General features: G+C 36.9%; 1 protein-coding gene across 1 annotated transcript in view; it reads left to right on the top strand.

The window, feature by feature from the left end:
- UBXN2B (UBX domain protein 2B) overlaps positions 1-23,888 on the top strand; it is a 58,432-nt gene that overhangs the window by 20,956 nt on the left and 13,588 nt on the right. Inside the window, exons 3-5 of the mRNA XM_036742265.1 lie at positions 990-1,149; positions 2,115-2,198; positions 10,610-10,719. Of these exons, the coding sequence (XP_036598160.1) occupies positions 990-1,149; positions 2,115-2,198; positions 10,610-10,719 (354 nt within the window). The remainder of the gene's footprint in view (positions 1-989; positions 1,150-2,114; positions 2,199-10,609; positions 10,720-23,888) is intronic.

The raw sequence follows: 23,888 nt of genomic DNA on the forward strand, positions 1-23,888 counted from the left end.
ATTGAAAAAAAAGTGAGAACAGAGTAGCAGTGTTAGACTGGAGAAGCAAGGACAAGAGATCATTGTAAGGACAAAGAATGAGTTTAGGAGGAATGAGCCAAAGGGAGAGATGGAAGGGCAGGCAATTATGATCAGAGAGGGACATTTGAGAGTTCAGGATCTTGGAGATAACAGAGTAAGAGATGACATTTATGGGTGACAATTACCCTGAAGATGATGCACTAGCTTTGGGTGACTGAAGTGGAGTGAAGACATGTCATGAATGTTCAGAAATGATGTACCAGGGTAATCACGATCAAAAGGTTGAGCCAGCAACATTGAAATATTGAAATCCCCAAGTGGAAAGGCAGGCAGAGCAAGAATCTGGACTCTTTGATAAAAGTGAGAGTATGAGTCTGAAAGGATAGAAAGTTGTAAATATTTCATACCTATTCAATAGAATATTGGCTTTTTTTCTTTTTTGATTTAATGTCTTTTTCTAGTTCCTCAGGCAGGCTTATAATCTTGAATTAAATTTAGTCTTTAAATCTTGCCTTGGTATTAAACTGTCAGTTTGTTTCTGATAATCTGAATTTTTGTTTTGGCTTCCATAACTTTCTTACATATTTTTACATATCTGCATAGACACAGTATCACCTGCTTAAGCTTTAGCACTAAACATCTGAATAAAAGCAAAAAAAAACCAGCTATACTACTAAAGAATTGCACAATTTTACCTTTTCTGATGGTGTTTTCTATCCCACATCAGTTTGTGCCCTCTGCCAGTTTGGTAAACTCAGAAAAGAATTCATTGCTCTTGTTATTTTCCTCACAGGCTTTAATAAACATTATACGTTACAAGGTTCCAAAAAAATCAAAGAAATGACTTATTTTACAGAGGGATTGGTTATAGGTTACCATTTGATGATATAATGGAAAATTAGGTATTTTCATTAAAACATAATTTACTTCCACTGTTAATAGTTTCTAACTATGGACAATATTTAAAGGTTATACTCAGGTGAACATGAGTACAGTGGTCTACATATATCAGGACCTTCAAAAACAACTGGAAAAATCGTAAATGAACTTTTCAAAGAAGCAAAGGAGCATGGAGCAGTTCCTCTGAATGAAACCACAAGAACTTCAGGTGATGGTAACAAATCTAAAGTAAGTGACGATTAATCATGTTTTTAATTAGAACTTAACTGAAATCTAGAAGGTTACAAGGTTTTCATTTTGATTACTTGCTCCACTTTTGTAATCTGTGCATTATAATGCAGGATCTTTATGCTTCTTTATTTCATTTTTTATACATGTGTATTTCATTTTTTATTCTTATAGATTTTTTAAATGGTTGATTTTGTTCAGACTGTCTATAATGGCTTCATAATTATTAAGATTGGGACATCATGGGCTTTTTGATGAAGCATACTTACTATCTTTGTGCTTGTATAATTTATGTGCTCCAAATGAAGCTTCAGTTTTAGTTTTCAGTTCACTACTAACAATCACATTGAAATATTCTGTTAAGAATTTTAAATAACTTCTTGCCAGTGTTGAAGAATAGCTAATAGCATTATGTGGTCTCAAGAAGAGAATATTTAGTATTAATCAGTAACCATCTTCAAGAATATGAATTATGAATATAAGGTAGATAAATTCATTATAATGCCATGCTTTTCACTCATAAACTAAATTAAATTAGAAAAGCTGCAGATACAGCTGAGCCATAACATTGAAATAAAAGTTTTTTTAAAGATGAGTTAAATGCCCGTTCCCCAATATAACATGTAAAATTGGAGCTTTTCCTGTGGTATCTCTTTAAAATTTGATTGACCTATTTATTTATTATAAAACCATTACTTTTAAAGGTTTTGTAATGAATTTAATTTGATAAATGTCAATTTACCCTATTCCCTTTTCTGTGTTTAAGATTATTTAAACTGAATCATCAACTTTTAAGTCTCTTGTTTTTCCTCCACAGAAAAATTAACTTAATTGCATTATCACATTAGTTCTTTATACCACAAGGCCTCTGGTCTATTACAGATAAACTAGTTTTTAAATGGTTGTGTTGATTAACATTGAAACTAAATAAAATTTTAGCTTACACATAAATTTAACTTTTTTAGTCTTTTTTGGGTGGTGGATATCGATTGGGTGACTCCTCTCGAAAGAGATCAGAATATGTCTATGGAGAAAATCAACTTCAAGATGTAAGTGAAATATTTGAAATTTACAAATTTTTAAAAATTGACCTCTAGTTACCAATATTTTATGTCTTAAGGAATATCATGATTGTACTTTAGATGGAAGATTTTTTGTTTGGTTGAGGGGTTTTGGTTTGTTTTATATATTTAAAAAAGGTTATAGTATTTTTGAATTTTTTACAGGGTCTTAGAATCATAGATTTAGAGCTGGAAGAGATATTAATGGTCTTTTAGTCACTCTATCATTTCATTCCCCTGTCATTTTACAGATGAGGAAACTTGGACCAAGGAGGATAAGTGACTTACTAAAAATCATTCTGGGAATAGATGGATAAGTTAGAATTTGGAAGTTAGGCCTTTAACTACAAACCTAGTACACTTTTCACTACACTACACTCTTTCTATACAACTTTATTTTGAATCCTTACCACTAACTCAGCCTTATTATTTTTAAAATTGTTCGAAGTAAAATTTACAACTAAAAATAACTTATAAGCTATATACTGTCCGAGTCTGTGTTATTTATTTATTCATTATTGATTGAGTCCAGTTGTAAAGATGAAGGTTTAAATAAACACTTCATAATCTTAGGCTCCCCATTGATATTGAGGTCCTTCATTTTTTTAAGTTGTCGTTCCACAGCCTTGTTGCCAACTATTATTGGAACTTTAATCTAACCATGATCTGCCTTATCTCTGTGGAAAAATCTATTGAGATCCTAAATGAAGCTCAGAACATTTACTGCAAAGATACTTCAGATAATCCAAAGAGAGGAGGAAAAAAACACAATATTTTTAAATTATATGAATAAATCAACAAAAATGTTTAGGAAAGACCAGTTACAAATGTCTTATAACGTTGCAAAAGGCAAAACTTAAGCCATTCAAATCAATTACTACAATATTTTTAAAAATAATAGCCAATATTAATAGAGCACTTTTAAAATTTGTAAAGTTGTGTGTGTGTGTGTGTGTGTGTGTGTGTGTTTAAATTTTGATTCTCAGAACGACTCTGAAATAAATGCTGGAGTCACAATCCTCATTTAACAGCTGAGGAAATGAACTGAGCAAGTTTAAATGAATTATATATAGCTGAGCCAGTCTCAAGACTTGAACCCAGAACTTCTTGAAATCAAGACCAGTGCTCTGAGTTGTGTTTTAAGGTCTTTAAAGTCACTTTGAATGGTACATATAGTATGCTCAAATATATTTTAAAATTCCTCAATTTTTTGTTTGTAGCAACAAGCTGGTTGATCCTCATTTATTAATTATAAAGACTATTATACCAGATTGTTAGCTTGCCATATAGTCTGTTCAACAGTTTGCATCTTCCTACAGTGAAGCTAGTAAGAAATAATTTATTATGTATTAAAAGCTGTTCATCCCAGATCTAAGCTATGAGAAGAGATCCCATTGTCACTATATTTTATGCAAATTCTACCATTTATCAAAATCGTTTTGAAACTTGATGGTAGGAATTGCAAGTCTAACAAAATCCAAATGCCATAGGGAGGATATCCTATAAAATGGCATTTTAGAGGACTCTTGCTTAGTTCTTACACTGAATCACAGGCTCAGATTTAAGCTGAGCTTGAGTTGCTTGGACATAACAGATGATACTTTTAAGATACAGTAACCTCCTATTAACAGTAAGTTGTCACTGACCAAGTGAATTGTAACCCTTTAAGGAATTTTAAGAACATTTATGATTCCTAAAGAAAACAATCACATTTTAATGTTCCAGTAAAGGAAGAATGTTAAGTGTAATTCAGGAAAGATAAAAAGTTTAAATTTGTATGTTTGTATAATTTAAAATTATACTCTGTTAAGGTAAATAAATGAGCTATGGAAATAACAAAAATGAGTTTCCCCTCCCATTTTCTCTAATTTTGGTGCTAAGAAGCAAAAGGAAAAAATGTAAAAATTAGAATGAAAAGAGAATTGAGAGGTGGGGGTGGGGGAGGGGTAACCTTGAGTCTACAATCTTAATGATGTCAATGTCATGCCAGTTCATGGGAATGCAGACGTTCTTAGAGCTGTTTTTAATTGCCCGTAATCACTATTATAGGAGGTTTCCCCAACTAGAACTTCCTGTACCATTGAAGTCCTTCCTCCGCTCCCCAAAAATTCGCTGTTCTATGCCTTATATCCCCAGTGACCCTCAGGGGCTTCATATTAGAGTGGTGGGAACTAAATTCCATAATGTGACTAATGGTTGTAGAAGCTTCTCTTTGCAGTCCCCTTTCCAATATCATTCAGGGATTTTAAAAGGTGGTAGTGTGAGCAAGATGAAATATAATTTACATGACTAATAAATTCTGCAAAAGAGGATATTATTCTTGTACTACCTAGTTCAGGGAGATGTGAGGGAATAATTTATAAATTATCAAAAACATATGTATATACATTATCTGCTTCATTATTATAAATTGATAAGCCAGCTCTGAGTAATGAAAGGTTGAATGTTTACTCTTGATTGCTTAATTGCATTAAATAATTGACTTGAAACTAGGTCATGAAGAATACTTGAAGGAACTGAGTACATTTAACTTAGTGAGTAAAGACTTCAGTGTATCCTAATATCTGCTTCAAATATTTTAGTCAGCAAGGTGGTACCTAGAGTGCTATACTTGAAAGAAAGACCTGAGTTTGAATCCTCTCTTAGGTCATATACTAGCTTATGACCCTGGGTAAGTCATTTAACCTTTTGTGCCTCAGTTTCTTATCTATAATGAGATAATAGTAGCACCTACCTTTTAGGATTGTTGTGAGGACCAAATGAGATGGCATATGTAAAGCATTTTGCAAAATCTTATAATGCTATGTAAATGCTAACTATTATTATTAAAATGATTATCCAGGAAAAGGATTAAACATTTTATGTAACTGCAGAGGATAAGACTAAGGCTAATAGGTAAAAAATCATAAAGAAGCAGAAATAAGAAAGAATTTACTAACAATTAAGGCTATCCAGAAATGGAGTTGCCTTTCAGGTAAGGTTGTGAACTTCCCATCGTTGTCTCATAGATCTGGAACTGGAAAGGACCTTAGAGGCCATCAAGTCTAATACCTTTATTTTACAGATGATGAGAGTGAGGCCTAGGGAGATTAGTGATTTGCCTAAGATATCAATAAATTTCACAAATTTTATATATGCTTACTATTGTAACACCCTTGCCTCCATTACTCCTTCTGTTCCCACTCTGAAGTTGGAACCAAAGAAGATATCTCCAACCCTCAGGTTCTAGGGATAACTTTGTGGGGTTTTACTCCTCGCCCTCAATCCCTTGGACCCCCACTGCTTCCCATTAACAAATAATTAGAAAGCTTAATTAGCTTTTAGGAAAAGTTATTTACTAAAATGGCAGAGTAAGAACACTTGGTATAGAAATGTTCCCCTCAAATCTGGGCCTTACAATTCCACAAATATAACCTACATCCATGGGAAGAGTGGATTCAAACTTGAAGTTACAGCGGCAGTGAGGCACACAAGTAGGGAGTACATGTGGCAGATGGGTAACTATCAGCTCCTGGTGCTGCTGGTAGACCTTTCTTCCTTCATAGAGTCCTCACATAGCTCTTTCTGAGTACAGATCTCTGATGGGCAGGCCACTCATCTGGACTCCAAGGATGAATTCCTTTCCTGGGTCCATAACCAGTACTTTTCTCTGCTGTGAGGGGTAGTGTTCCCTGCAACAGTTGCATCCCCTAGGTAACCTTTCTGCACCCATCTGACTTCATTGTGTCTCTCTGCCCCCAATTCAGACATTCCCCCTGTCGTCAGCTACTGCCACACCAAAGTTCCATCCGGACATTCAGACTTTTCGGAACTCTTAAGGTTGCCTAGACATTTCTAACTTGAGATGCTTGTTCACCAAAATTCAAAAAAGAATGAATACAAAGAGAAGCTTGGGGTTGCCATGGTCAGATTAAAGAATGAGGCTAACTGTCCCTCCCCCTACCTAATTCTTGGAAAGTAGCTCACTCATAGCCATGAAGGAAAAAATGCTACAGAGAGGCAGGTTGCTCCTGTTGAGTGTCTTCTGACTCAGCAGTCAGTTAGGGAACTCTGACATCTCCCAGTGAAAACTCCTGACTCATCTGCTCTTCCAGGTCAGCACCCAATTACGGGACTCTTCATCATCTCAAAGTATAAGTCTTTTAGTCACAAATGACCAAAAGCATACCCCCAAAGTTACATGTGGTAAACTGGACCAAAGCAGAGAATTTCTATACATGCTCTCTGGGCCAGACTATCCATTTTATGTGTTTCATGATTCAGGTCTATCTACTAGAGTGCCCTCTGCCAAAGTAGAATGCTTATTCACCTTAGTGATCATTGCATCCTTCAAAAAGCTGAAGAACAAACATTGATCTTGGATCTGTTTCACCACCAGGGAAGAACTGGTTGCTCAGATAGAACTTAGAAGACCCTTGAGGGCAAATTGACCACTTTATCTTAGAGTTTGTAACAGAAAAGGAAAGGAAAACTGGAAATGGCCTGATATGCACCCTGTATTTTAGAGAGCGATTTTAAAGTTTTCAAAGAAAAGATAGGTACGGTCCTATGACCTAACATGCTACAAGGGAATTCAGCCTAGGAGGGATGGGGCACTCTGAAGAATGAAATCCTCTATGCTTTAAGAGAAACATTTCTAATGATGAAGAAATGGAGGAATTGTCTAAAGAGACCATAGGTTGCATAGGGAATGCCTTATTCAAACTGGATTTTAAATAATTCAGATCTCTGATCACACTCACTTGGAAGTCCACTCCAGTGAAGCAGATCACTGACCGCATATGCCTCTCTATCTTGGGCAAGTCTTGTCTTGCTCTCAAATAAGTTAGCCATTGTCCACCCAACGTTCAAGCAACCTTCCTTCCAGTCTCCTGACAGTATGAGGATAGCAGTAAAGCGCTCTTGCTGACCATCTTCCATCCCTTGCTCTTGCCATATGACCAGACCATCTTCTCTTCCTGTCAAACAGTTCTTTGATGATGTCTTTTACTCCTGCTCTCCTCGAGTTCTTCATTGGTTATGTGTGGTGGCCTGTTCATATCCACCATGAGCCTCTCCATTGCCCTTGGTATAGTATTCATTTTTAATTCATTGGAGAACATCATATTCCATGTCTTGCTCCTATATAGCAGCACTGGGTAGAATATAGATGTTAAAAAGATGGGCCTTTGCTTACATGGGAACTTTGGGGTCAGTAAAGAAACTTTGCAAATTTTCTGAATGCCATCCAGGTTGCTCTCCTCCTGTTTAACTGTGAACCAAACTCATTGTACATCTGTATTGTCTGTTCCAGATGTAGATATCAATGAACAAGCTCTACAGGTTGTTTGTCCAAATATGTTTTATAACCCGTGCAATAGACATTCTTCTTCAGCTTGGTTTTACCTATGTGCATAGTCGAGACAAATTCTCTTGAGTGATTATAGATCTCTTCCAGGAAGCTCTGCAGTGTTTTGGGGCTTGATGCAATCAGCACAGTGTCAGTCTGCAGACAGGAGCATATGGAGGATCCCATCATCTCTAAGGAATACCTCTTTGACCTGGACTCTGCACTAAATCTCTTCCTTCACAATAGTGAATACTTTTGGTGAGCATACATCTCCCTGTTTTATGCCTCGCCTGATGTTTATTGTCAAATGACCATTGAAGAGGGTTATTTCTTTTGTTATGTCTTCCAGAGAGTCTTGAATGATTTTGGTGAATGGAGGGGAAATGATTTGTTATAAAAGAACCTGTAAGGAAGAATTTTGTTCTGCTGATTTAAATGTTTTTTTCATAATCAACATTCTGTAAGCACAGGGATCTAAGTGTGGTCTGTTGTTGAATATCACTTCCATAAGCCTACTTGTTTCCAACTAATACCCTCATCAAGAATACACTCAATTGTGTATAGATGACTCTCATGAGGATTTTGTTTAGATAGGAAAGTAGGGATATAGTTGAATAGTTAGATATTCTCTCAGTTGTCTTTTTTTAGTATGAGCAGAGTCTTAAGATTTTTTCCATTCTTTTAATTTTTTCACCTCTTTCAGTTACCTGGAGTATAGGACCTTCATTGCCCTCACGATTACATGTCCTTCAGCATGGATGTCCCCTCTATACATCTGACATATTCCAGTTGCTTTTCTCATCTTTGCCCTTGATAATGCTATTTCTATTTCCTTTAAAAGCATGTCTGGGACTGCAGTGTTAGGGTCCAAATGTTTTAGTTCCATTGTCCTTGATGATGAACTATTAAATTATTTCTAAAGGTCTTTTCCACTTTTCTTCTGTTCATAGTCTTCCTTCTGTTTTCATTCCTTTAATGCACCTGAGATAATTTTGACTAATTGGATATCTTGTTGAGCTCTCATTAAACTGGTTTTTACCTGACACTGCATCATCTTTATGAAATGATAATGCTCATAATTGTCCATCATCCTCTGTAAGATTTTACAAATTAGTTTTATTCTTACCAAGTGTTGCCTTAGAGATGGTTGACATCCATCTCTGTTTGGCAAATAAGACAGGTGTTGCCAACTAATGTGCTTTCTGCCCTCTTTTTGGTCTCTTTTTTGTGGAAGTTTCTTTGAAGAATTAGTTGAATTTCATTCTTAGCAACCATTGTGTTAGATAAGCTGCAGTTATTTTCATGGTGGTCTTTTTGCAAATATTTATCATTTGTGCTACAATATGTGGATGACAAAACTTCTCACGTGATAGTGATTCGTATTACCTTGGGGCATACAGTGAAATCCACTCCATCAACTCCTTTCTTTGTGTCTTCAGAAAGTATAGCAATGAGCCATCTTTCCATTTGGCCACACCTTCCTTCTTTCTTCTGTTTTCATTTATAACAAGACTGTCTAGATTCTTGTGATTGGATTTTTTTAGTAATATGTCCTCATTAGTCATTGGACAAGCATCTCACATTTAGAATACCAAAAGGCAAATTAAAGTGTATTGACATACCGAAAACTGATTTTTAACACCCTCTAACACCTTTTACCTCTCTGCCACCAGTACTGAAGATATGGAAGCAGGGCAACAGAAAACTAAGAGGCACTTTTTATTTTGTTTCATTGGTTGCTAGGCCAAATAGATTCATTACTAGTTGGCCAGCCTACTGGTATTGTGTGTTTCCTTTGTTAGCCAGACTGATACTTGGAAAACAGACTCATTATGTTGCAAGACCTATATGCTAAGCTTTTCCAGCATAATAGAGTCTGCCTGAGTTTATGCTCTGCTTGCTTAGCCCTAAAAAAATCCATAATCACCTCCACATCAGAGTAGAAATTTGTGTAGGTAGATTTTTAAATGTTCATGTATAAAAGCTAGAACGAAAAACAGGAAACAAGTCAGTCGACAAACAATAAATCTGTACTCTGTGCCAGGCCCTATCTTAGGTGCTAGGGATATAAATACCAAAAATGAAATAATCCTTGTACTCAAAGAAAGTACATTCTAATGGGAGAGAACAAGTACATATGTAAGTATATACAGAATAAATATAAGGAGAATAAATACAAATAAATACGTGGTAGTTAAGGAGTGAGGGCACTAGTAGTTGGGGGAATCAGGAAAGGCTTTACATAGAAGGTGGTACATGAGCATAAATGTATGGCATAATACCGTAATAATAGTGTCGGGAATGCTAAAGCTCAAAATGAGCTGGGACTGGGGAACAACAAAAAAGGTTGTTGGTGTTCTTTTCTCTTTGTGGGGCTGGAGTGTGTTTTGGTTTGGGGTTTTTTTTTAAAGAATTTTTCAAAGAAAAGAAAATCAAAGAAAGGGCTGGGACCACTCAAGTTGAATGGAATGTTAATAACTAGAGATTTTGAAGCAGAGGCTGAATGACTAAGTCCTGTTATGTTGTATAACGAATTCTTTTTCAGGTTTACATTTTGCTAGGTAGACATTGAGGTCCATTCCAAATCTGATATACTGGAAAATTATGAATTTGAAAGTACGTGCATATTTCAGCACAGATTATATAAATTATAGCACAGTGCTAAAAAAAAGTATCACTCATTTGACACAGTGCACATTTTATAAAATCTACCCTTATTAGCTATCTTATCTAAGTTATTGATTGTAAGACTGAAGTTGATGTTAAGTTTCTGAGTAGATCTTATAGTTTATTATATAGTTTTACTCTAAGGACATTATCAGGACTCCATGACCCACAAGTAATTTTGGCAAGTAATTATCTCTTCTGTAGTTTAAATATGTAATCTGCCAAGCAAAAGAATGGTTTCTGATATGTTTTGTCTTTTGGCTATGATATAAATAATAGTGTGTCCTAAGACTAAATGAATGACTCGGTGTGTTATTAAATAAGTTAATATTTGAAATATAAATAGTTATTTGGCTAAAATGTATCATTTTTACATGTTTAATTATTTGTTTTTGTTCAATAGGTTCAAATTTTGCTCAAACTTTGGAGCAATGGCTTCAGTTTAGATGATGGAGAATTAAGATCTTATAGTGATCCAACAAATGCTCAGTTTCTGGAGTCTGTTAAAAGAGGGTAAGATATATATTGGTGATAATCTATCTTTTATGCAGTATTGAAGAATGGGGACTTTGTTTTAATTATACCATTATGGTGTGCTTAGAGTTTTCAAGGAGTGGCTACTGAAATGTCAAGCATTTGATATATACTAGGAAGAACCATTATGTGTTTCTCCTTATTCAAGTGGTTACTTCCTGAATACGTAGTTTGTTTTATTCTTTAATTTCTCCACTATAAAGCTGTCAACGTTTCAAATCCTTATGTACTATAGGTGCACTGTCAGAGTTGTAGAAATACCTTTGGGAAGTAGGAGGGAGAATCATTGCCATTTGCTGAAAATTCACAACAAATTGTTTCATAAGAAGTGGTTTGTTTCTGAGGGAGAAGCTTTTATTTCTTTTGTGACAAATCTGTTTAATCTTGATGATTTAGTACTATTCACTAAATGGATTAGTATGTAGCTTCCCATACACTAAGCCACTGTCCTGCTTACTGTTGACAGGGTGACTCTCAGTGTGCATGTATACCTGAAATTCAGCAACATATGTTAGAAATCTGTTAAGTGGCATTTACTGCTGGCAGAAGATTTCAAAAGGTTAGTGCGAGAAGAGGATAAACTCTAGGTATTTTCAGTTTTTTAAAAAATATAAATAATCAGATTATGCTCAGATACTCTGCAGTTAGGGACTTCATAAGGGGGTTATTTTGAAGCCCTTATCAAATATTAATTGATGATAATATAATTTGTGTTACACCCTATTTTTTTACTAAATTTTATTTTATTTTTGGTTTCAAATTCTCTCCCTCTTCCTCACAACCCACTCCATCCATTGAGAAGAGAAGAAATATAAAACCCATTGCAAATACAAAGTCGTGCAAAAGAAATGTCCACATCGGCCATTCCCTACTCCCTCCAAAAAAGAGAGAAAGAGAGAGAAAATTATGCTTCAGTTTGTTCTACATCAGTTTGCTATATAAAGATGAATAGCATTTTTCAGTGTGAGTCATTGGAATTGTGACAGGTCATTGTGTTGATAAGAATTACTAAGTCTTTCACAGTTGATTATATTTATAAAATTTCTGTTACTATGTAGATCTGGTTCTTCTCACTTCACTATATCAATTCATTTAAGTCTTTACTTTTTTTCTGAAACCATGACCTTCATCATTTTTTACAGCACAATTATATTCTATCGTATTATATATACCACAGCTTGGTCAACTGTTCCCCAATTGATGGGCATCCCCTCAGTTTCCAATTTTTACCACCACAAAAAGAACTGCTATGAATATTTTTGTACAAGTGGGTCCTTTTGCTCATTCTTTCATCCTTCTGAGTTATAAACCTTGTAGCAGTATTGCAGGGTTTTCACTGAACAATTTCATAGCTTTTTGGGCATAGTTCCAAATTGCTTTCCAGAATAGTTAGATTAGTTCACAGCTCCACCAGCAATACATTAGTGTACCTATTTTCCTATATACCCTCCAGCATTTGTCATTTTCCTTTTCTTTCATTTTTGCCAATCTGATGAGTGTGAGGTGGTACCACAGAATTGTTTTAATTTGCATTTCCCTAATTTTTAGTGATTTAGAGCAATTTTTCTTTTTTTATTCATATTATTAATATTTTAGTTTTCAACATTGATTTCCACAAGAGTTTGAGTTACAAATTTTCTCCCCATTTCTACCCTTCCCCCCACTCCAAGATGGCATACATTCTGATTGCCCTGTTCCCCAGTCAACCCTCCCTTCTGTCACCCCACTCCCCCACATCCCCTTTTCCCTTTTTTGTACGGCAGGATAGATTTCTGTGCCATATTCCCTATATATCTTATTTCCCAATTGCATGCAAAAACAACTTTTTTTGAGCATCTGCTATTAAAACTTAGAATTCCAAATTCTCTCCCCTCTTCCCTTCCCACCCACCCTCCCTAAGAAGGCAAGCAATTCAACATAGGCCACATGCATATCATTATGTAAAACACTTCCACACTAATCATGTTGTGAAAGACTAACTATATTTCCCTCCACCCTATCCCGCCCCCCTTTATTCAATTTTCTCCTTTGACCCTGTCCCTTTTCAAAAGTGATTGTTTTTGATTACCTCCCCCTACCACATTTGCCCTCCCTTCTGTCATCTCCTTTTTTTATCCCCTTCCCCTACTTTCCTGTGGGGTAAGATACCCAAATGAGTGTGCATGTTATTCTCTTCTCAAGTCAAATCCCATGGGAGCAAGATTCACTCTCCCCCTCACCTGCCCCCTCTTCCCTTCCAACAGAATTGCTTTTCTTGCCACTCTTATGTGAGATAATTTGCCCCATTCTATCTCTCCTTTTTCCCCTCTCTCAACATATTCCTCTCTCACCCTTTATTTTATTTATTAGATATCATCCCTTCATATTCAACTCACCCTGTGCCCTCTCTCTATATATGTATATTCCCTTCAACTATCCTAATACTGAGAAGGGTCTCATGAATTATACACATCATCTTTCCATGTACGAATGTAAACAAAATAGTTCAACTTTAGTAAGTCCCTTTTGATTTCTCTTTCTTGTTTACCTTTTCATGCTTCTCTTGATTTTTTGTATTTGAAAGTCATATTTTCTATTCAGCTCTGGTCTTTTCACTGAGAAAGCTTGAAAGTCCTCTATTTTCTTGAAAATCCGTATTTTGCCTTGGAGTATTATACTCAGTTTTGCTGGGTAGGTGATTCTTGGTTTTACTCCTAGCTCCATTGACCTCTGGAATATCATATTCCAAGCCCTTTGATCCCTTAATGTAGAAGCTGCTAGATCTCATGTAATCCTGATTGTCTTTCCACAATACTCACATTGTTTCTTTCTGACTGCTTGCAGTATTTTCTCCTTGACCTTGGAACTCTGGAATTTGGCAACAATATTCCTAAGAGTTTTCTTTTTGGAATCTTTTTCAGGAGGCGATCGGTGGATTCTTTCAATTTCTATTTTACCTTCTGGTTCTAGAATATCAGGACAGTTTTCCTTGATAATTTCTGGAAAGAAGGTATCTAGGCTCTTTTTTTGATTGTGGCTTTCAGATAGTCCAATAATTTTTAAATTATCTCTCCTGGATCTGTTCTCCAGGTCAGGGTTTTTCCAATGAGGTATTTCACATTGTCTTCCATTTTTTCATTCCTCTGGCTCTGTTTTATAATATCTTGATTTCTTATAAAGTCACTAGCTTCCACTTGCTCCAATCTAATTTTTAAGGTGGTATTTTCTTCAGTGGTCTTTTGGACCTCCTTTTCCATTTGGCTAATTCTGCCTTTCAAGGCATTCTTCTCCTCATTGGCTTTTTGGAGCTCTTTTGCCGTTTGAGTTAGTTTATTTTTAAGGTGTTATTTTCTTCACTATTTTTTGGGTCTCCTTTAGCAAGTCCTTGACTTGTTTTTCATGGTTTTCTTGCATCATTCTCATTTCTCTTCCCAATTTTTCCTCTACTTCTCTTACGTACTTTTCCAAATCCTTTTTGAGCTCTTCCATGGCCTGAAACCAATTCATATTTTTCTTGGATGCTTTTGATATAGAGTCTTTGACTTTGATGACTTCTTCTGGTTATATGTTTTGATCTTCTTTGTCACCAAAAAAAGATTCTATAGTCTGAGTCTGCGTCTGAGTCCTTTTTCACTGCCTGTTCATATTCCCAGCAAACTACTTGACCTTTGAACTTTTTGCCAGGGTATGACTACTTGAAGAGTAGAGAGTACTTTGTCCCAAGCTTTAGGAGCTACACTGCTGTTTTCAGAGCTAATTCTATTCCACCATCACCGCAAGCTCTCCCACAGCAGCTCTCCTCCTCCCCCAAGAACTGCCAACCAGGACCACCACCCAGATCCAAGCAGGGCAAAGCAAGAGAACCATCCTCTGTGCCAGGAAAGCGCTCCTTGCACTCAGGCTCCGATCCACCCCTTGATTCTTCCCACTGTGTGAGCCAAAGACTCCAGAAGCAGCTGATGCTGGAGCTCTGGAAGCAGCCTCAGGAGCTTCTTGCTGCTGCTACCACTGCCGCGCTACCTCCACCACCCCCTGGGCTGGGGCCAGACCCCTCTCACCCCTATCCAGCAGTTTTCCCACTGACCTGCTCCATGGTCTTTGGCATTTGTGGGTTGAGAAGTCTGGTTACTCTAGAGCAGTTTTTCTTATGACTATTGATAGATTTGATTTCACCCTTTGAAAACCACCTATTCATATACTTTGACCACTTACCAGTTGGAGAATGGCTCTCATTCTTATAAATTTGACTTTTTTCCTATGAAATGAGACCTTTATTAGAGAAACTTGTTGCAAAGATTTTTTCCAGTTTCCAACTTTTCTTCTAATTTGGGTGCATTGGTTTCATTTGTGCAAAACCTTTTAGTTTTATGTAATAAAAATTATCCATTTTACCTCCTTTGAAACTCTGCTTGTGTTGCATCCTATTAAACACTTGGTGTGTGAGCCATATTTACTCTGCCTTTTACAGAGCTATGAAAATATAAAATTGTATTTATCTCTAGGAAAAGTGTCAGAACTAGACACTTTTCTAAAGGCTAAAGTTGTTTAAAATATTACCCTGAAGCAGGAGAGAATTTCTATCATTACTAGACACCTCTTATCATATTCCTAGGATGCCGCTAGAATATCAAAGGGAATGAGTCTTTGTATCAAAGAGTGTAAGAGCCTAGAAGAGAATTTTAACCAAATTTTCTTTGACTTGAAGAGTGAGAATAGTGAGGAACTAAAGAAATCCCTGACACAGCTGAGGTCAAAAAAACTTAGCCCCTTTTCTACAGTATAGTCTACTCACCTGCTTTCAGTGTGGGATGAAGATGGCAATTTCTCATGGTTTTCAGAGCAATGCTTTTAGCCCCTTAGAAATGGCAGAAATGCCCTCTCTTGTATTTCCAAGGGAACTTGCCAGGTTTCATATTATGAGTGATAGAGCTAGAATATTTTCTTTCCTTTCTTGATTACAGAAGAAGCCTCAAGACTTCCATCTAAAAAGTCATAAGCCTCAATTGTTGACTAATTAGTAATTGTCAGACTTTTCACTGTCACCCTCCATATTAATTTAGTTCCCAAGTCTCGTTGATCGTATTCCTCAAAATCCGTTTCATTCATTACCTTTTCTGCCTACACCCAAACAAATCCTGGTCTAGGCTGTCATCACTTTTTCTCCCTGAATTATTGCAATATACTCCTAATTGATCTCTGTGCTCTGCCCTTGGTAATCCATCCTCCAAATAGCTGCCAAATTGGTATTCTTAAATTGCGTGTTTAATCGTGCCACTTCCCTGCTCAAGAGTTTCAGTGTTTCCCCTAGTTTTTAGACTAAAATACATTCTTCTATTTGGCATTTTTAGTAGGCCTTTACATGTTGACTCCAGCCTTTCTTTTCTTTCTTTATTAAAAAATATTTCTTCTTAATTACATGTAACATTAACATTAGTTTTTTAAAGTTTTGAGTTCCAAATTCTCTCCTTTTCTCCCTTCTCCCATCCCTCATCTAGAAGGCAAGCAATTTGATATAGGTTATACATGTGCAGTCATACAAACTGTATTTCCATATTAGTCGTGTTGTGAAAGGAAACACAGACCAAAAAAAAAGCCCCTCAAGAAAAATAAAATTTAAAAAAAATATTCTTCAATCTGCATTCAAACCCCATTAATTCTTTCTCTGGAGGTGGGTAGCATTTTTCTTCATAAGTCCTTCAGAATTGTTTTGGATCCCTGAGAATAGCTAAGTCATTCATAGTTAATCATCATTCAAAGTTTCTGTTATGTGTACGCTGTCAGCTCTGCTGACTTCATTTTTCATCGGTTCATATAAGTCTTTCCAGGTTTTTGTGAAAGCATCCTGCTCATCATTTCTTACAGCAGAATAGAATTCCATCACAATCATATGCAGCTTATTCAGCCATTCCCCAACTGATAGGCATCCTCTCAATTTCCAATTCTTTGCCACCATAGAAAGAGCTGCTATAAATATTTTTATACATGTAGATCCTTTTCTTTTTTTAAATCTCTTTGGGAAACAGACCTAGTAGTAGTATTGCTGGGTCAAAGGATATACAAGGTTTTATAGCCCTTTGAGCATAGTTACTATTTATCAATTGGGGGATGACTTGTATTCTTATAATTCTGACTGTTCTCTATGTATGTGAGAACTGATACCTATCAGAGAAATTCGCTTTAATCTTTTTTACACTTATGATTATTAACTATGTATTTCTCTCTATCCTGTTTTCACCCTGTTTATTCTCTTTCCTTTCACCTAGTCCCTCCACAGAAGTGTTTTGCTTCTGACCACTGCCTCCCCCAATCTACCCTCTCTTCTTTCACCCCTTCCCTTTCTCTTATTCCCTTTCCTTCCTACTGCCTTGTAGGGTAACAGATTTCTATTCTTAACTGAATGTGTATGTTATACCCTCTTTGAGCCAATTCTGATCAAAGTAAGATTCAAGCATTGTCCACCACCCCTCCCCCATTTTCTGCTCCAGTGTAAAAGCTCTTGTGTGACTTTTATGCAAGATAATTTACACCATTCTACCTCTGCCTTCTCCCCTCTCCCAGTGCTTCCCTCTTTTTCATCCCTTCATTTTATTTTTTTAGATACCATCCCACCATAGTCAATTCATACCCATACCGTCTATGTATACTCCTAACTGCCCTAATAATGATAAAATTCATAGGAGTTACAAATATCATTTTCCCATGTAGGAATGTAAACAGTTTAACCTTATTGAATCTCTTATGATTTCTCTTTCCTATTTACCTTTTTATGCTTCTCTTGAGTCTTATATTTGAAAGTCAGATTTTCTATTCAGCTCTGATCTTTTCATCAGGAATGCTTGAAAGTTCTCTGTTTCATTGATCAATATCTATTTTTTCTCCTGAAGGATTATACTCAGTTGTGCTGGGTAGGTGATTCTTGGTTGTAATCCTAGCTCCTTTGCTGTCTGGAATATCATATTCCAAGCCTTGTCTGATCCTTTAATGTGGAAGCTGCTAAATCTTGTGTTATCCTGACTATGATTCCATGATATTTGAGTGGTTTCTTTCTGGCTGCTTGCTATATTTTCTCCTTGATCTGGGATTCCTGGAATTTGGCTATAATATTCCTGAGAGTTTTCATTTTGGGATTTCTTTCTGGTGCTAGTAAGTGAATTCTTTCAATTTCTATTTTACCCTCTGGTTCTAGAATATCAGGGCAGTTTTCCTTCATAATTTCTTGAAATAAAACATCTGGGCTCTTTTTTTTAATCATGACTTTCAGGTAGTCCAGTAATTTAAAAATATCTCTCAGTCTGTTTGCCTGGTTGGTTGTTTTTCCAGTGAGATATTTCACATTTTCTTCTATTTTTTTTCATTACTTTGACCTTTGTTTTGTTGTTTCTTGGTGTCTCGTGCAATTATTCCACTTACCCAATTCTTATTTTTAAGAAATTATTTTCTTCTGTGAACTTTTTTACATCTTTTTCCATTTGGCTAATTCTGCTTTTTAATGAGTTCTTCTCTTCAGTGGATAAGCCTCTTCTCATTTGGACTGTTCTGTTTCTTTGGGTGTTATTTTCGTCAGTATTTTTTGTGCCTCCTTTACCAAACTATTAACTCTTTTTTCATGATTTTTTGCATCATTCTCATTTTTTTTTCAATTTTTCCTCTCCCTCTCTTATTTGATTTTTAAAGTAATTTTTGAGATCTTTCAGGAATTCTTTTTTGAGCCTGAGACCACTTCACATTTTTCTTTAAGGTTTTGGATTTTAGCAGTTTTGACTTTTTTTTGTCTTCAGAGTCTGTGTTTTGAACTTTTCCTGTCACCGTAGTAACTTTCTGTGGTCTCCTTCTTTCTTGTTTGCTCATTTTTTCAGCCTATTTCTTGACTTTTAAATTTATATTAAAGTTGGGCTCTGCTCCCAAGGTGCAAGTTTCAGGGTTTTTGTGCTGCTGTTTTCAGAGCTAGTTCTGGGGGTTTGTAAGTTTTTAGTTCTTTCAAGGTGGGATGATCTAAGGAGAGGTATGGTCATTACTATTCTGGCCTATGCCCTGGTCTGTGAGTGACCATAAGCATTTTTTTCTGCCCTGGAACTGTGACCAGGGTCCCCACTTTCCTGTAGTTCCAAGCTCTGGAGTTCTAGTGCTTCTCCTCACTCTGAGACTGACCTGGAACCTGTACCCAGTGCCAGCAGAGGGTCCACTATAATCTGCTTCTGACCAGTTGTCCAGCCCTTTTACCATCTGTGGGCTGAGAGCTCTGGAAGCATCTGCTGCTGATTCAGTCACCCCCAGGGCCTGCTACTTGCTTGAAGGGGCACAGCCTGTGCTCCATTCTCACCTCGGTGAGACAGACCTTTCTTGCCAACCTTCTAAGTAGTCTTCAGCTAGAAAATTGTAGGTGCTATCAGAAAAGGTGGTGTCTGAATTGCCAGTGAGCCTGGGACAGGGAAGTATGTTTAGAGGTAGTACGGGTTACCTTGAAGCATAGGCTTTACACTACTAGTCATTATTAAGACTTCAGAAAATGGGGAGAATGGCTTCTTATTTTTATTATAGTTTATATCCCTTTTCCAAGCCCTTTAAATTTCCTGTGTCACCAATGTACTTTTTCCCCTTGGTGAATATCCCCATTTTTAGCTTCATCTGTGTTACTGAAGAGAATTCAAAATGTCATAAACAGAATGTTGATTACTAAATGAAGAGATGCCAAATGTAATGGCCTTTTCTGAATTCTCATGCTTCTTGACTTCCCTGCAGCCTTTGACACTGTCATTCATCCTCTTCTTAATAGTGTCTTCTTTTTAGGTTTTCATCACATTGTTCTCTGATTCTCCTCCCACCAGAATGACCACTCTTTGTTAATCTCATTTGGCAGATTTTCATTGTTTATGCATGATTCTCAGATCTCTTTATCCAGCTCTACCCTCTCTTCTGATGTCTAGTCTTGCTTCTCCAACTGCCTGTTAGATGTCTCAAATTGCGTATCCCGCTGACCTCAAACTTAACATGTCTGAAACTGAACTTGTTATCTTTACCCCCAAACTTTTTCCTCTTCCTAACTTTCCTCTTACTGTTGAGGGCACCACAACCTAGGTAAAATTCTCTACTCCTCATTCTTACCAACCCAGTACCCCTTATTCCATCAGTTGTCAAGTCCTGTTATTTCTATCTTCATACAGCCCCATTCTTTCCTTTGGTTGTGCCACCACTCTCCTGCAGGCCTCATCTCTTCATACCTATACTATTGCAGTAACCTTCTGTTTGGTTTCCTTGCCTCAAGTCCTTTCCCATTTCAGTGCATCCTCTGCTCAGCTATCAAGTTGATCTTCAGTAAGCACAAGTCTGAGCATTGCTTTGCTTTGCTTTGTACCACCTCATTCAAAAAGAACTCCAGTGGTTTCCTATTGTCTCCAGATTAAATATAAAATCCTTGTTTGACTTTTAAAACACTTTGTAACCGGGCCCTCTCTTACCTTTCCAGTCTTATACCTTACCTACCCCCAAGTACTCTGTGATTCAGTGACATTGGCATCCTTGCTGTATCTCACACAGAATTCTCCATCTTCGAATTGTGAGCATTTTATCTGGCTGTTCCCCATCCCTGAAACTCCCTGCTTCTTAGCTTCCCTAACTTCCTTCAGGTCTCAGCTAAAGTCCTACCTTCTGCAAGAAGCCTTTCCCTCAGCCTCTTTAATATTAGTACATATTCTCTGAGATTATCTCCAGGTCTGTATAGGTCTTGTTTGCACACAGTTGTTTGCGTGTTGTTTCCCTCATCAGATGGTGAGCTCCTGGAGAGCAGGGATTGTTTTTTGTTGTCGTTGTTTGTTTTTACTCTATATCCTCATTGCTTAGCATAGTGCCTGGCATATTGTAGGTTTCTAATAAAAGTTGATTGACCAATTGAAAGTCCGTGCCCTCAAGAAGCTTACATTCTAACAGAGGGGGAATGGTTTTGGACAAGAAAGTCAAAGAGGGTAGTGATTAGAGTTATAGGGCAATATATTGATACATCCTTTCCACGAATGTAGTATAGATTTGACTTTTGCATTCAAAACTAGAGTTATACAGAGAACAAAGACTGTGGGACATGGAATGGTATAGCTATTTGTAATAGAGATGCCTAGGAAGTGGCATGTTGGGTTTGGGCCAGCAATTTAAGATTATGCTTAAAATGCTTACAAATCAAAAAGTCAGGGTCCCAAGAGTCAGAACTTGGGTTAACAGCTCCCCAATTTCTCTAGGTTAGCTTTTATTACTCAAGATTCTTTTCTTTGATCTTGCCCTGACTTCAGGAGGGAGAGACCTTGCTAGAATCCTACCACAACAGCTTATAATATAAACAAATATTAACACTATATTTCCACTAACAGTAAAGGGTTTCTTTTTGGTAGTTTCTTAAATTCAATATTGCTTATTTACATATTAAAGGAGCCTTAATTAAAATTTGTTCTAACAGAGTAATAATTGGGTAACATAAAAAAGAAAATAACTCCTAAATTAGCAATAAATTTATATTCATCAAACTGAATGAGCCAGAAATATGGGTTTGATTAAAAAATTTAACTTTGCTAATAAATACACATTCTTTATATCTAGAAAATAGAGACAGATATGGAAAATACTTTTATTTTTATATTTGATTAATTTATTTATATTTTTATTTGATAGATTTATTTAGATTTACAGAAAACAGTTTTTGTTAAACCTTACAGAATCATGGATTACAAACATTCCTGGAGATTATTCCCTTGTTCTTGGAGAATAGAAAATTTTTAGTGTTTGTGTTAGTACATACTTTTTAATTAATCAGTTAATTAATTTTTTTGTTTTAGTTTACAACATTCAGTCCCTCAAGTTTTTGAGTTTCATATTTTCTCTCATCCCCACCCAAGGCGGCATGCAATCCAATATAGGTTCTACATATACCTTCACACTAAACATATTTTCACAGTAGTCAAGTTGTAAAGAAGAACTATCGCCAATGGAATGAACCATGGGAAAGAAGAAATAAAACAAAAAAAAAGAGAGAGGAAATAATTTGCTTCAATCTGCGTTCAGACTCCATAATTCTTTCTCTGGATGTGAATCACTTTTTCCATCATGAGTCTTTTGGAGTTGTCTTAGAACCTTGCATTGCTGGGAAGAGCCAGATCTGTCAAAGTTAGTCATCACCGAAAACGTGTGTCTGTAATCGTGTATAACGATCTCCTGGTTCTGCTCCCGTCACTCAGAATCAAATCATATAAGTCTTTCTAGGTTATTATGAAGTCTGTCTGCTCCTCATTTCCTTTTTTTTCTTTTCCATTCCCCTTTATAAAAGTTACAAGTTACATATACACAAGCACGCACGCACACAAAGGGCAAAGGGACGCAGAGACAGAGTGTGTATTTCTGTGTGTCTGTGTGTGTGTGTGTCTGTGCGCACACATGTGCATGGGGGCATATAATTAGAGTACAAGAGGAAAAAGGACCCAATACCCATCCTTACCCAGTCAGCAGGGAGGGGGCACAGCCCCAAACATGGGGCTTCTAGGTAGGGATGAGAAAGGATGCAATGGCAACTAACAGACCTTTGAGAGAAAATGGGGCTTCTACCCCCAGAACTTTTCCTAAGGGACCTTGTACTTATTGGGGGTTAGAGGGGAGAAAAAAAATCAGGAGTCCAGGGAGCAACAGGAAAAAAAAGTTAGTAAATTCACTCTGGGTGGGTGAGATTGAGAAGGGGAGGCAGGCCAAGTAAAAGCAGTAAAGGGGGCAGTGAAAAGCTCCCCCTAAGACTTCCTAAGCTTGAAGGGGCCAGTTCACCTCTATTTAATATTAAATTGGGGGGAAGGGAGTTATTCCAAGGTGTGATTTTTCTGCCCTTCTCAAACTGTACCTAGAGGGTGGAGGGAGAGCTCTTTCCTAACCTATCCCCCTTTATTGAATTTTCTCCCTTGACCCTGTCCCTTTTCGAAAGTGTTTGTTTTTACCTCCTCGCCCTGTCTTCCCTCCCTTCTATCTTCCCCCCTTTTTTATCTTCTTCCTCCTTCTTTCCTGTGGTGTAAGATACCCAGTTGAGTGTGTATGGTATTCCCTCCTCAGGTCAAATCCGATGAGAGCAAGATTTACTCATTCCTCCTCACCTACCCCCTCTTCCCTTCCTAGAGAACTGCTTTTTCTTGCCACTTTTATGTGAGATAATTCACCCCATTCTATCTCTCCCTTTCTCCCTCTCTCAATATATTCCTCTCATCCCTTAATTTGATTTTATTATTTTAGATATCATCCCTTCATATTCAACTCACCCTGTGCCCTCTCTCTCTGTCTCTCTCTCTCTCTCCATATATATATATGTGTGTATATATATATGTATGTATGTATGTATATAAACCTACATATATACATACATATATATATGCATACACATATATATGCATATTCCTTTCAGCCATTATGATACTGAGGTCTCATGAATCATACACATCATCTTCCCATGTAGGAATGTAAACAAAACAGTTAAACTTCAGTAAGTCCCTTATGATTTCTCTTTCTTGTTTACCTTTTCACCTTTCTCTTGATTCCTGTGTTTGAAAGTCAAATTTTCCTTTCAGCTGTGGTGTTGTTTTCTTCAATATTTTTTCAGTATATTTTTGGGTCCCCTTTAGCAAGTCCTTGACTTGTTTTTCATGGTTTTCTTGCATCCTTCTCATTTCTCTTCTCAATTTTTCCTCTACTTCTCTGACTTGCTTTTCCAGATCCTTTTTGAGCTCTTCCATGGCCTGAGACCAGTTCATGTTTTTCTTGGAGGCTTTTGATGTAGGCTCTTTGACTTTGTTGACTTCTTCTGGCTGTATGTTTTGGTCTTCTTTGTCACCAAAGAAAGATTCCAAAGTCTGAGACTGAGTCTCGGTGCGTTTTCGCTGCCTGGCCATGTTCCCAGGCACCTTGACCCTTGAGTTTTTTGTCAGGGTATGACTGCTTGTAGAGCAAAGAGTATTTTGTTCCAAGCTTGAGGGGTTGTGCTGTTGATTTCAGAGCTATTTCTATACAGCCAGCTCTGCCACACCAGCATTCCTCCTTCCCCAATAACCGCCAACCAGGACCTTAAGCAGTCTGTGCCCTCCTGCTCAGATCTGCTGCTTCATTCCTCCCACCAGGTGGGCCTGGGGCCAGAAGCAACTGCAGCTGTAGTTGTGTAGCTG

The sequence above is a fragment of the Trichosurus vulpecula genome, chromosome 1 (assembly GCF_011100635.1).
Source record: "Trichosurus vulpecula isolate mTriVul1 chromosome 1, mTriVul1.pri, whole genome shotgun sequence".
In the NCBI taxonomy this organism is placed as follows: domain Eukaryota; kingdom Metazoa; phylum Chordata; class Mammalia; order Diprotodontia; family Phalangeridae; genus Trichosurus; species Trichosurus vulpecula.